Source organism: Catharus ustulatus, chromosome 4 (assembly GCF_009819885.2).
Source record: "Catharus ustulatus isolate bCatUst1 chromosome 4, bCatUst1.pri.v2, whole genome shotgun sequence".
Lineage (NCBI taxonomy): Eukaryota > Metazoa > Chordata > Aves > Passeriformes > Turdidae > Catharus > Catharus ustulatus.
The window spans coordinates 33,497,308-33,510,358 of NC_046224.1; the positions used below are offsets into that span (position 1 = coordinate 33,497,308).

A 13,051-nucleotide genomic window follows, 5' to 3' on the forward strand; every position below is an offset into this window, starting at 1 on the left:
TTATGGATCCATAAAAAATGCAAAGTTGATGCTGAATGCCTCTTCAAAGTGCAGTGAGAATAGCCTACCCAGCACTGAGAAGCATCTCTTAGGAATTTGAGGCCCTCAGTAGCACAGGTCACTCTCTACTACAGTGCTGCAGAGAAAGTTAAATCCATTCTGCGAGAGTCCAATTTCCTGAAGTCTAGTTTTTCTGAGTATTAAATAGAAAAGGTATAAATATGGGTATTTCTAGTTTACGAAAATTTATTGGTATTTATATGATATTTACATAGATATCTATAATTTATTTAAAATATAATGGATACAAATGTTTTATGGAAGACAATCAGTCTTAATGCTTGGGTCATCTCTTTGTCACTTTTGTGTCACCTCTTTGTCACTCTTGTGTCACTCCTGCACACCTCTGTAAGCCAAAACTTCTCTCCCATCACAATGAAGAAGTCTTGAAGCCCTAAGGTCTTTGACTCCAAGATGGTCCAGTGGACCAACTTCTGGGCTGCAAGACATCAGAGGAATTATTTCAGAGTTCCTGCCAACCATGCTGAGTTCCAGTGAAACTCTGAATATTAATCCATCTCTGCAAAGTGTTTTGAGCAAATAACAAAGAATAATTGGTCTGATTTTTACTTTTTACATTGTTTTTTTTCCGCTTAGAGCTCTTAGCCATGCAATCACTTCTTCCTCAATGCGGAGCAAATCTCTTGTTCAGTTATGGAGAAACGCTACAAAGAGTTCTGGTGTGCGGGTCAGCAGAGACCTGGGAATATATTGCTGCTGCATGGCTCAGTGCCTCTGTGCAATGACAGTAGTGTTTTCCAGTATTTTCCAGCTCATGCATATCAACCAGTTGGAAAGAGGACTAATTTGGGTAAAATTTCAGGATATTGTAGATTGGAAGGAACCTCTGGAGGTCTTCATAGTCTAACCCCATTGCTCAAAGCAGGGCTGAATTAAAAATTAGGTCAGGCTGCCTATGGCTTTGTGTAAATGAGTTTTGAGAATATCCAAGAATGGAGATTCAACAGCTTTAAAACACTCCGCTCCACTAGCCTTGCATTGTATGTCTTATGCTTGAGATCCCCTCCTAGCTCAGTGACCCTCTTCTGTACTTCATCCAGTTTGTCAGTACCTCTCTTTTTCTGTGGGGTTCAAGACTTGACACAATTCTCAAGGTGTGGCTCCACAAGTGCTGACCAGAGCAGAACAATCACCTTCAATCTACTGGCTTTGCTGCTGCTAAAATGTGTGCTGAGCCTTCATCACTAAAGTGGCATACTGCTGCCTAATTTCACATTATGGTCCAGTATATCAGTCATTTTCCTAAGTCTGATATAGTCTGAAAGCTCAGAGACAGTGCATCCTATCTTTGTCCAAGTTGTCAAAAAAGATTTCAAGCAGTATTGGTCCCAGTATCAGCCAATGACAAATGAAGATTTGATCTCTGTCCAATCTGTTTTTCAATCATTTTTTATACCAGTCATCCAACCCATACCATCCTAAGTTTTTTTCATTGCTAGGAGAAATTGTGTTGCAAAACTTGCTAAAACCGAGGTTCACTTGTCCAATGCTCTCCTTTTATCTAGAGAGCCAGTCCTGTCTGCATAGAAGGCTGGTCAGGCAAAACACACTCTTGGGAAACCTGTGCTGGCTGTTCCCAATCGTGTTCTTGTCCTTCCTCTGCCTGGAATTGCATCCATGAGGACTTGCTCTGTAATCTTCAGAGATACTGAGGGGCAAAAATAAGTTGAGTTTTTTAACTCTCTACTTTGTTTACTCTTTTATTCTCCCTGAAGAAGTCTCAGGTTCTGATAATTGCTGGGATAAAAACCCAAACATTTAGATAAGAAAGGCTGACTGAGGATTGTGATGGTGACAACTGACCAAAGGCATCGTTTTGTAGTATTAACCTGTAGTGTTGGCACCCAAGGTAGATGTCTCCCTCAGCCTAAAGTCCTGGTTGTTTCTTGACAACCAACTGGAGAACAGCATTAGTGAAAGCTAACAGGCACCAATTTGACATCTTCCTCTAAATAGAATTAGTTATAGTGGGGTGCTTCTATCAAAACAGTGAGACAACTTTCATAAATTATAGTCAGGAGCCAAAAGAGCATTACAAGCCATATTGGCAACACTTTTCCCTCACCCCGTACCCACATTCAAAAATACACACACACAAGTCTACATGCCTCATGATCATATTTTGTGCAGTAATTAAGCAAGCTCAGCATGAAATTAAATGGCAGCTTGCTTCAGTGAACAGTCTGTTCTACCAAACCAAAGTTCTTTTATCTCTTTCTTAATTAGTTTCAGAGGGGCGGAGGGAGCTTTTATCACAAGTTTTTCAATCTAACTAATCTAGTGTGACATATTTGGCTTTCATCAAATGACAGTGGGTACCAATTGAAATGTTCTGTTTGGTTTCCCCTGATGACCACAAGATGTTTTTGTAAGAAAATGTTATACACAATAAAACATTAGGTTTTCTATTTAAAATACAGTCAGGGCACTGTGTGCCACAAATGCCGGTCCTCCTTGTCTTCAATGCCAGCCATCTCAACATCATCACTGTCATCCTCTGCCAAGTATGTTGCTCTTTCAAGTCTCTTGGTGCCCACCATGCCAGTCAGAAGGGTCATGATAGAGTGGTACCAGACAACTCTCTGCTTCAACACCATGAAGACACCACTTCAGAAGTGCTCCCATCTCCTGCCAACATGGAAAGCTGTCAGGGCAGGAGAAATTCTGGTGTTTCACTGTTGAGTCTGCTGAAAAGGACAGAGTCCACTTGCTGCCTCCCCCAGAAGCCACTGATCCAGACCTGCAAGCTGGGCTGCTGACAGCACAGGGCATCCTAGCTGTGAAAAAAAAAATTAAAAACAAAACTAAGCATCAAATAAATATGAAAAGCATCTTCCTTCAGTTAGCCCAGAGACCTGGTGTGTTCTGGGGTTGTGATTGCTCACTATTAAGTATATTTTCAAATATAGATTTTCCACTAGAGAAATACATAGCACAGTTGTAATTCAGTGTATAACAACTGGCATACTATACAGCACATCTGAGATCTTGGCTGTGCTCTGGCACTTCTGTTTTAGAACTCAGAGTAGAATAAGAGTTAATAAATTGCCTACTCTATTCTTAAGCCATGCCACACATTCTTTGTGAGACAATCTTAAGGAAATCTTCTTGCCTGTTTATAGGTCACTCTATTGTCAATCTTCTTTCACATTGCATAGGAAATTTTTACTCTCAAAACCTGGTCTGAAAGAGAGCAATATGGACACTGGTACTTTTGAGCAAGTTGAAAAGGAACCTCTGCAGCTGCAGTAATTGCTCGTTCTACCCAAGTCAACCTACTCACTCTGCTTAGGAGCTTCAAAAATGAAGCCATCTTTCTGATGCCAGTCTCAGAATTTCCACACCTTAATTAGTTTACTGTTCTTCTGCTACTTTTAGACTTTTACTCAAGTTATTCCCATCTATCTAAAGTTGTGAGGTGGCTGTGCTTTCATATTGGGTTGCAACAGCTACCGAGTACCGCTTGAAGATTAACTTCTCCAGCTTGCATTCAAGGGTATTGCTCACCAAGAAAAGGGGAATGCACATTTGAAAAGAGGAATTTTTTTTTTCCAGTTCTCACAGAAGCCAGTTTCCCCCTTTTCTTAAAATGGTAGGGAAATTCTGTTGTCCCAAGAGCAAAACCACTGGTGAAAGCATTTTGAAACTTTCAATATATTTAGACATCGTCGTGAATATATTTGAAACTATAATATATTAATGGTAATGTAATGGTCATAGTAGTAAATGTAAGTTACCACCTCTATAACTGGCTAAAGACCACCTTAGGAAATATCAGTATGATTTTTTTTTTCCATCAGTTTTGGTGAAAAAAATCTAGGCTAGAAGAAGAGACCACTCAACCACACTCTCCAGGATAATATATTTATCCTGAAGATGGAAGAATTAAATTCAAGTCTTTTGAGGTACATCATTCAGAGGAAAGATTTGAACATGAATGGCTCACAATCTGCCACAAGTCTCTATACTAAGCACTAAGCATTCATATGCTCCCTGATCCAGGAATATTTTCTTACTTAACGCCAAACAGAATGGCTTAACTAGACAGAAGATAAAGTACAAAACGAACTTTTATGGCCAGCAATTAAAAAACATTTACCTGGAGTCTGGCTTTGCCATCAAAATAGGACATTAAACTGGCTCTCCTATACCTTTATTACAATTTTCCCAGGGTTCAGTCTCATTCTGAAGCAGATCTAAAACATATGCCATAGTAGGATTATTTTTTGCCCCTCAGAATGGGATTCTTGTTTTCTTTCCAATATACAAGGCTTCACAGTGGTGTCAGCTGTGATGCTTTCCTCCCTTCCCATGGAAAACTCCCAGATCCAGCCCATATAAATAGGCTGTATTAGTCCCATACTCCCTTCTCCTCTTCTAATCCCACTTAACATGCCTCTTCTTTCATCTTGAGCTGGACTGTACATGGGCTAGGGCAACTTCTTAAATAGACATGCACTCCTGAGCACAAAAGATCCTAAACTTGGCCTTTGGATTCTACTATCACAATATCAGAAGGAATGATTTTTCATCCAAGTCTGGGATGTGAGAACAGGTTTTCTGGATAAGAAGTGTACTTTTCATGCCTCATCTTTACTAAGGTTTTGTGGTTTTTGCTCTGTGGAACACAGTTTTAACAGACTTGTGTATTATTATAATTAATTACTTATTTTTGAAAGCTTCACTTCTACTACCATAACCACTTGCAAAACAAAATGTTTGAGATGCCTTTAGCTTGTGGATAATATAATGCCAGATTTGTGTAAACAACAGCATTACATAATGTGTCCTTTCTTGAACAAATTATGCAAAAATCTAAACAGGACCAACAGGATTAATCCCTCAGACATTTACAATTTCAGAAGATTGTATGAGCAGTATGAATGACAGCAGATTTTATCTGAAAAGTCTACCATCCTACACTGGCCTGCCTGTCAAAGTGACATGTACATGAAATAAGCCTATACATGCATATTGACAGGACAGTGTAAATTCTCATTAGTCTTTTATTTCACAATTTATTTTTCATCAAAAATATATTCCAGGCTTGTAACTACTTAACTTTTATGAGATGGTTATGTAATATGAAATTGATTTTTTTTCCAAGGGAAATTATATTGATTCAGAAGCTGTTAAAGGCGAGGTGCTAAAAGTTGGAAATAAAAGCTGCGAAAACCTTCTCCTGCAGTCAGAATCAATTCTGTGTACGGTTCCCAGCGATCTCCTGAAATCCAACAGTGAGCTAAATATAGAGGTGAGGCAACTACACCACACATGAGATATTAATGCCATTTTTATTATTATTCACAGTGTCACTATTGAACCAATAAAATTTAAGTCTAAATAAAATTTAAGCTTAAGCCTGTGCTTACAGAGCTCTCTCTATCCCTGTTTGTTTGGGATGGAAATTCAAATAGTATCAGCTATTTAAAAATAAATATGGTCGTCATTGTTGATACTACCTGTTTGTGCAGAGAATTTCTGGAGCCTTAGGCACAAAGTAAGACCTGAACTAAGCACAGAAATAAAATTATAGTTATTAATCCAAACACAAGAGGAAACGTGGGGAAGAATGAGACACTCTAATGGAGTAGTTTTAGTTTGGAACTCACAGGCCCTTTTTTAACAAAACATTCTGCTGCAGTCTAGAGGATCAAATCTTTCCTGAAAGATTTTTTTTGTCTGCATTTTATAGTTTAATTTCAATTCTTTTCGTAAGAAGAAAACGACACTTAGGACAATTGATTGAGTCATTGCTTTAAAGGTGGTTTCATTAGAGTCATTCAGTGTGCTACTGCAAATTTAAATTGTAGACATACTGATTTATAGAATAAGACATAAATCTTTTTAAAAGATAAAAAATAAATCATAAATACATTTGCGGGTTTTTTTAATATATGAAAAAAGGAAATTGGAATGGGATTAACTTTAAACTATGGAACTGCACTCTGATTCACTGAAAACAGTGGAGACTTTGCTGGTCATGTAAGTGTGACTAGGATCAAAGTCTACATGAGCTCTTTGAAGCAGGGACATCTACAGGGACATCTATTTTTTCTATGTCTTTATAACATTCACCTCACAGGATGCTGGGCTGTGAATGATATTCCTATGTGCTACTGCAATCTAAGTAAATAGTAGCAACTAATTTGATTTATTAATATAGTAACTAGTAATTTATTTTAATATTAATTTATTTTTTAAAGTAAGTATTTATTTTCTTGGATGCATCAGGCAAACTAGAAAATTAGATGTAGTTCTCCTTTTGACAGGTCTTCCAGACTTCTAAGTGCATAATTTCATATTGTACTTGTGCACAGGTTGCATGCAGTAATATGTTGTATTTTTACACATGCAACCAGCACTAATATTGCATTCAATTAGTTCTACTATGTGATATTTTCTTAACCTCTAAGAAACAGATATGTGTGACATGTTTCATGCACAGAAAAGAACAAAGCATAAAGGGGTTAAATAAGGTTTCTACTTGTTTACTGGCAAGGAGACTCAGAAATTGTAGTCTGCCCAGCGAAGAAGAAAATTTGCTCTTTTGACGGGCAAATCCATCATTACAGTACCCAGAGGGATGAATTCCACAAGAGGAAGAGAAAAGATGGCCAAATGCATTCCAACTGACTGAGCTAGTGCTGTGTGACCTAAAACAGTTTTTCCCTTTTAGCTGCTTGGTGTTAGCTTGGTTGTTGGTTTTTGGGGTTGTTTTTTTCGTTTTGTTTTGTTTCTTTAAACTGTCAGCAAGCGAGAAGCTGGCAAGGGACAGGCTCACGTGACCTTGGGAACTAAAATTCAAGAACGCTGTCAACAAGAGAGTGAGTTTGATGTTACAGCATATTTATGCCAGAAGGACACACATTAAAGACAGTTGGGCTACTTTTTTCAATGTACATCTCAGCCCCTATAGCCCTAGGCCCATTCCATGCACCATATGAATAAAAGTATGAATTTAACATTTTGAATTCGCATCTGGTAACAGTGGAACCCTGTTATCCAGGGTGCATGTGAGTGCATGCTGTGTATCAAATACAGAACTGTGTCACTACCAGAACTCTTGAAGGTGACAAATGATGACTGATTTGACTAAGGTGGATCTGTTTTCATGTACACCAATATAACAATTTCTCCATTCAGTGTCTTATATCAGTACACCATCACAAAATCGAGATTTGATACATATGGGACATATCAGCTCATACTTTAGTACTAATAATCTAGTTCTTACTTGTCTTTGGAAATCATTACACTATTTTTTTTTCTTTGTTATTTCAGTGGAAGCAAGAAGTTTTGTCAACAGTTATCGGAAAAGTGCTGGTCCGGCAAGATCAGAATTTCACGGGACTAATTGCTGGAATTCTTTCAACAACAATCCTAATTTTTATCTTTTTGGCCGTTTTCTTCTGGAGAAGGAAGAAAAAACAAATTAAAGGTCCATCATAATCAATCCCATCAAATAATTCCATTATTATCTTTGATTTTAAAAACTGACATAATTTCATGCTTTGCTTTACTGCCATGCATTGCCCTCTTGTAACCTGTCAGCAGAGGTTTCACAATCAAGTCCCAATGTTCAGTTGCATTTCAGTGCTTGGCAAGAGCCTGAGCTGGGTGAAGGGCCACACTGTGCCTTGAGCAGAAGGATTTCTGAGGAACTCTGAGCTGTTAGGAAAACTTAGTAACTTCTTTTCCTAACCAGCTTCCATGCATGGAATCATGAGTACTCCAGCTTCATCCAGTTGCCTTGCATTGCTCCAGGCTGTGCCTGAGTTGTGCAAGACACAGAGTGCTGCAGTCTCCTGGTCTCTTTTTACCCTAAATCAGGAACTTGTTCAGACTCTGCTTCTTCTCTGGCCCCTGTGTCTGGGTTTCCTTCCAGCGGGAGCTGCCACACTGTGTAAGGTGGGAGGAGGAGGAGAGCTAGTGTATAACCAAGTCTTGTCCTGATGCGCTGTCACAGTCAGACCGTGAAGCTGGCCCTAGAGTCTTCAAAGCTGTCTTTGATCTTCCAGTGTAGCTAAGAGTGGGTCTTCAACACAAGATTTTTTTTGCAGAAAATCTTGCACTGTAAAAACAACTCAAGTTAAATTCCTGCATGTCTGCCACAGCAACAACCTGACCGTCTTCCCAGCAGAGCAGAACATCTAAATTTAAATAAATAGATAAATCAACATTGGCATGCCAAAAAATGAGGGTTTTCTAATATTGCTTTCTCCTTCCCCTTCAGATCTGGGAAGTGACCTAGTTCGTTATGATGGCAGAGTGCACACTCCTCACCTGGACAGGCTGGTGAGTGCAAGGAGTGTAAGTCCAACAACAGAAATGGTTTCAAGTGAATCTGTGGACTACAGATCAACTTTTCTAGAAGGTATGCCTCTGTTAGGAATCAATATGGAGGATATTTTACACATCTTGATTTCCATATGTCTTCAGATGATAGCTATTTTGATCAGTATCCTAATTTCAGTTTCTCATCTGATTTGTCTGTGTTTGAATTTTTGGGACTCTCATGTGTTCACAGGCTTACTATTTTAACTGAGACTCTCAGGTGCTTCCCAATATTAAGGTGCAAAGGATTTTTACATCAAGTGGCTGTAGGTTTGGTGTGTCTCAGTGACTTCCTACAGTTATAATAAAGCAGTTCTGTTGGCCCAACATGGAACATGGAGTCTTGTAAACTGATATTCTTCTGTCTGTTAATGCCTCTCCTGTAAAATAGGACATTGTGTAATGCAGAAATGTTAATTTTAGAAATTAAGCTAAAAGGATATGAAGACTGTGACAAACTGAATGGAGGTCCATGTGCACCTTTATGCCAGTCTCAGGGAAGAATAATCCTATGCCAAATACATTTTTATGCTGTATAATAAGATTTTAAAGTGGGTATTCTTCAGAAGAGGAGTCTGCTACACTTACCATACCATGCTAGGGTCCTTTAACACTGTGGAGACCATGTTCTGTGATTACCATTAAAGAGCCTTTATCTATTAGGAGTTACCACATTATGGTGTGTGAGATATCACAGATATTTGTTAGTCTTAGTATAGACACAGTCTTGCACTGTTTCAGGTGCTGCTGTATACAGTGCAATAGAAATAACTCCAAAACTTTATTCCACCTTTGCAAGTCACAATCACAGATCTATCCAAGACACAGGCCTGCTCCCACTTCCCGTATTATTCTTAATTGCTACCACCAGCTCGTACAGGAAGTTTCTTGATTGAAAAATTTCCAAAGGGAAAGGAAAGTCTGTGCCACTGGTTAGGAGGGAAAGTGGTACATGACACAAAAGTATGCAAAGATTCTTGGTGGAAGGTAAATCCCCAGTGGTCCTGCAGCCACTGTGTATTGGCAAAGCACAGTGGAGAGTGCATCCAAGAAGGGCGTGTGTTCATCTAATGTTCCTGTAGCAACGTCAATGTTGATATTATCAAAGAATTAAATAAAAGAAACATTATAAAACATGCAGGTTTACATTTAGCAGCTGCAAAAATTATTTTGCAGCCATGGCTAGATTATTTTACTGTGTTTATTAAATAGATATTTGCCCTTAGTTACAAATAAACTTATTTGTAAGTTGTAGGAGTTGGTATTTTTGCTCCTAGATAAAGGAATAGAGTATTTCTCAGCACCATGAGTGATAAAAGCACTTTATAAAAATGTCACATGTTTTATACAGAAATAAATAAAGCATGTCTGTACAATACTTTTTACTTTTTGTAATAAGATACCTGATAATTTCTGATGGTAAATTTACTCCCCTTTTTGTGTTTTTGACCCTGGACTAAATTCAGCTCACTGACTCCACTGAAATCATTCCAGACTGAAATTGGTATAAACTAAACATAGTTCTTTAATTCAGTCACACAAAATGTTAGGAAAAAGGTTTTAAACAAAACCAATTTGAAATACCTGAACAACATGCTGTTGGTAAAAAAATCTCAGATATATACTCCTGGATTTACTGAAATATTTTCGTTTCTGCTATATCAGATGGCTCATGTTATTTTCATGAGTAGCACCAACTGTATTATCTTCAGCAGTTACAGAAAATGAATCACCTCTAGGCATTTCCCTGGTTGAATATTTACTATTGGATAAATATAGCTAGTCACCAGCACTTGGGAAACCTTCATGAAGTGTAACGTTCCCTACCAAATTAGAACATGACAATAATAAAAAGCTTCATGTTTTTAATTGTTCACTACCTCCTCCTACCATATTGCTGTTGTTTTTCTGTTTTACTCTTGTTACTCCCAATTACTAGAAATGCAATAACCTCTGTTTGGCAAGAAGTGACAAGGCTTCATTCCATCCCCTCAGAAAAGTGGAAGTTTTGCCATTTACTTTCATAAAAGTAGAGCTGAGAGAAGCATAAGTTTCTAGTGACATGGTTTTCCTGGAGGTTGGCAGATTACCAATGCATATTTTCATTCTCCCTTTGTGACCAAAACTTCCATAAAGCCAAGTCACTTCCAAACTGATAAAATCAAACCTTGCTTACCAATGCAATAAAACTCCTCATTTTTCAAGAAGTTTGAAAGGATTATAAGAGTTTCTGTTCATTTTGCAGATCAGTTTCCAAGCATGTCTCAGAATGGATCGTGCAGACCTGCCCAGTATCCTCACTCTGACCTCTCCCCGATTCTGTCCAGTGGAGACTCAGATTTAGCCAGTCCACTTCTTCAGACTAATGTCCACATTGACATCAGTGCCTTAAATCCTGACCTGGTCAAAGAAGTGCAGCATGTGGTTATTGGTGCTGACAGTCTGATTGTGCACTTCAGTGAAGTAATAGGAAGAGGTGGGTACTGCAACTCCTACATTGCAAACTGCTCCTCTTTTTGCACACCCATTCATTATAAACCATTCTGAATAAGGTGTCTATACAGAGATTTTTATCAACCTTTTTAGCTCTTACAGCATTGCATGCCATGCACTGAATCAAAGGGGGAAGGAAGAGGCTTTCCTTTGAAGTCAGTGCATTTGATCAGTTGGAGAAGACACCATCAGGAGGAACTGAACTTATGGGCTTGCTGGTCCCCCTCCAACTGCCTCGCTAGCACCCTTTCCCAGGCTGCAGAAAGCTCAGCCAGGGCTTCTGATCCATGAGGCTGTGGTATGGGAGTGGATCTGCAGGACATTATGTGAAACCTAAGGCAGACACCTAAATGTCAGGGAATGCTGAGGCAGGAACACAAGTGACCTTAAACTTGGATGACAGAGGAGACTCCTGCAGTCTTTAGAGTATACAGTAAAAGTCCGTGGCCCAGGTGAAATGCCCACACCCCTTTTCCCTCCTCAAGTTTCCACCAGCTCTGAGGAATTTGCTGCTTGTTTCCTCCCAGCAAATGCTCTTCATATCACCTCATTCCTCTCATGCCAGATGCAGAAATATGTAGCTCCTGATTCACTTCCCCTTAGTTTTGATTAGTCCCTGATTTAGCAAGTCTCCTATTTTTCTAAATTTCCCTTTATCACTCCTATTCCTCTACATGTTCATAAGCAAGTTCCCTTCACCTTTCATAGCCCAAGGCAGTGTTTCTGCTAGGGACATTTTTAAACTCTGTATGATTGACTACCTATTAGTAACCAAAGTACAAACTGTATTTTCAGTATTTCTACAGATCATGCATGAGAGGTCTCTTGTTGAGTATCATAATACTGATAAAAAATTTGCTATAAATTATATTCTTAATGCCTCTTCTGCAGGACAAGAGCCACAAATCAAACAAACAGTCAGTGTATTTCATTTCTATGTATTACACTTCATCATCCCCAAAGCAAGGGTGGGCCTTTTTCTTTTCTTTTTTGTTTTGGAAAACTCCAAGTAATTTCCCATTTTTTAAATGTTGAAAAATATCTGGAATGACACAAAGATAATTAACCATTTTAAATTTTCTCCTTTCTAACCAGAAATGGGCCAAACCCCAAAATGTTTTAGACACACCCAATCCAAGCTTTAGGATTTGTGCCCAGGCTCCAAGCAATCTGTGGTCTGATGGGATTTTAGTTGCTTTTATAAAACAAACTTTGGATTAATTCTACCGAAAGCCGAAAGCAAAGCCAACTGAGCTCTGACCAGAGCTTATGACTGGAATGTAGTAAAATTAATCAGATAGTCTTGTTCTCTGTAGAACTCATACTCTTTAAAAAAATTTTGTTTTCTAACTGCAGATATTAGTATTTTAAAAGTGTCCAGTAAATAGTTCATTTGTGAAAGAAAGCCACAACTGCACATACATAATTTCATTTAGAGAAATTTATTTGTGAGACTGAAGCTCAAACTTCACTGTTTCCCAAACTGGTAAACCTGACTTCTCATAGGAAGTTTTGGTAGACAACATCATTTGCTTGGCAAGAAAGCGCAGGATTTCTGTGTCTCTGGCAGTTCATCTCACTGCTTAGACCATGAGAAAGAAGGCAAATTTTGTTCAGTATCTTCTAGTGATATTTTATACTTGGAATTAGGCCATAGAAAAAACTGCCAAGTGGTGTCATCAGTCTGTGATCAGTACAGCAACTCCCAAACCATCCACAGCCAACACATCACTTTTAACATTCATCATTTTCCATGGAATAGCAAGACCTGAGCGACTGTAATCCCAGAGTGGCTGTCCTTTCCATCAGACGCATCAGATAGATCAAGTTTGTACAGTCCAGTGGACCACTTAGCATGGGCTTGCAGATCACTGGGAACAAACAATCCAGTGGTCATGTCGGCTCCTAACTGCTCCCTGTGCCTTCCAGGTGTTCTCCTTCCACACCTATGTCACAGGAGAAGATGGTGGGAATGGGCTGACACGGGTTTTGTGTGCATAGTCATTACAAGAAAATTAAATATTTGTGGCGCCAGCTTAGTCATTATTTATACTCTCCATTTAGGTCAAGAAATACCAATTATGCTGCAAATAGAGTTTTCATTTTATGTAGTGGTGGTTTTATGTAATGGTGATTTTAT

General features: G+C 38.6%; 1 protein-coding gene across 3 annotated transcripts in view; it reads left to right on the plus strand.

Annotated features, from left to right (window-relative positions):
• The window catches only part of MET (MET proto-oncogene, receptor tyrosine kinase), an 87,755-nt gene that overhangs the window by 66,109 nt on the left and 8,595 nt on the right, over positions 1 to 13,051 (plus strand). For all 3 annotated transcript variants that reach the window (XM_033058350.1, XM_033058351.1, XM_033058349.1), the window contains exons 12-15: positions 5,189 to 5,335; positions 7,366 to 7,522; positions 8,318 to 8,458; positions 10,664 to 10,894. In XM_033058350.1, coding sequence (XP_032914241.1) covers positions 5,189 to 5,335; positions 7,366 to 7,522; positions 8,318 to 8,458; positions 10,664 to 10,894 — 676 coding nt within the window. The remainder of the gene's footprint in view (positions 1 to 5,188; positions 5,336 to 7,365; positions 7,523 to 8,317; positions 8,459 to 10,663; positions 10,895 to 13,051) is intronic.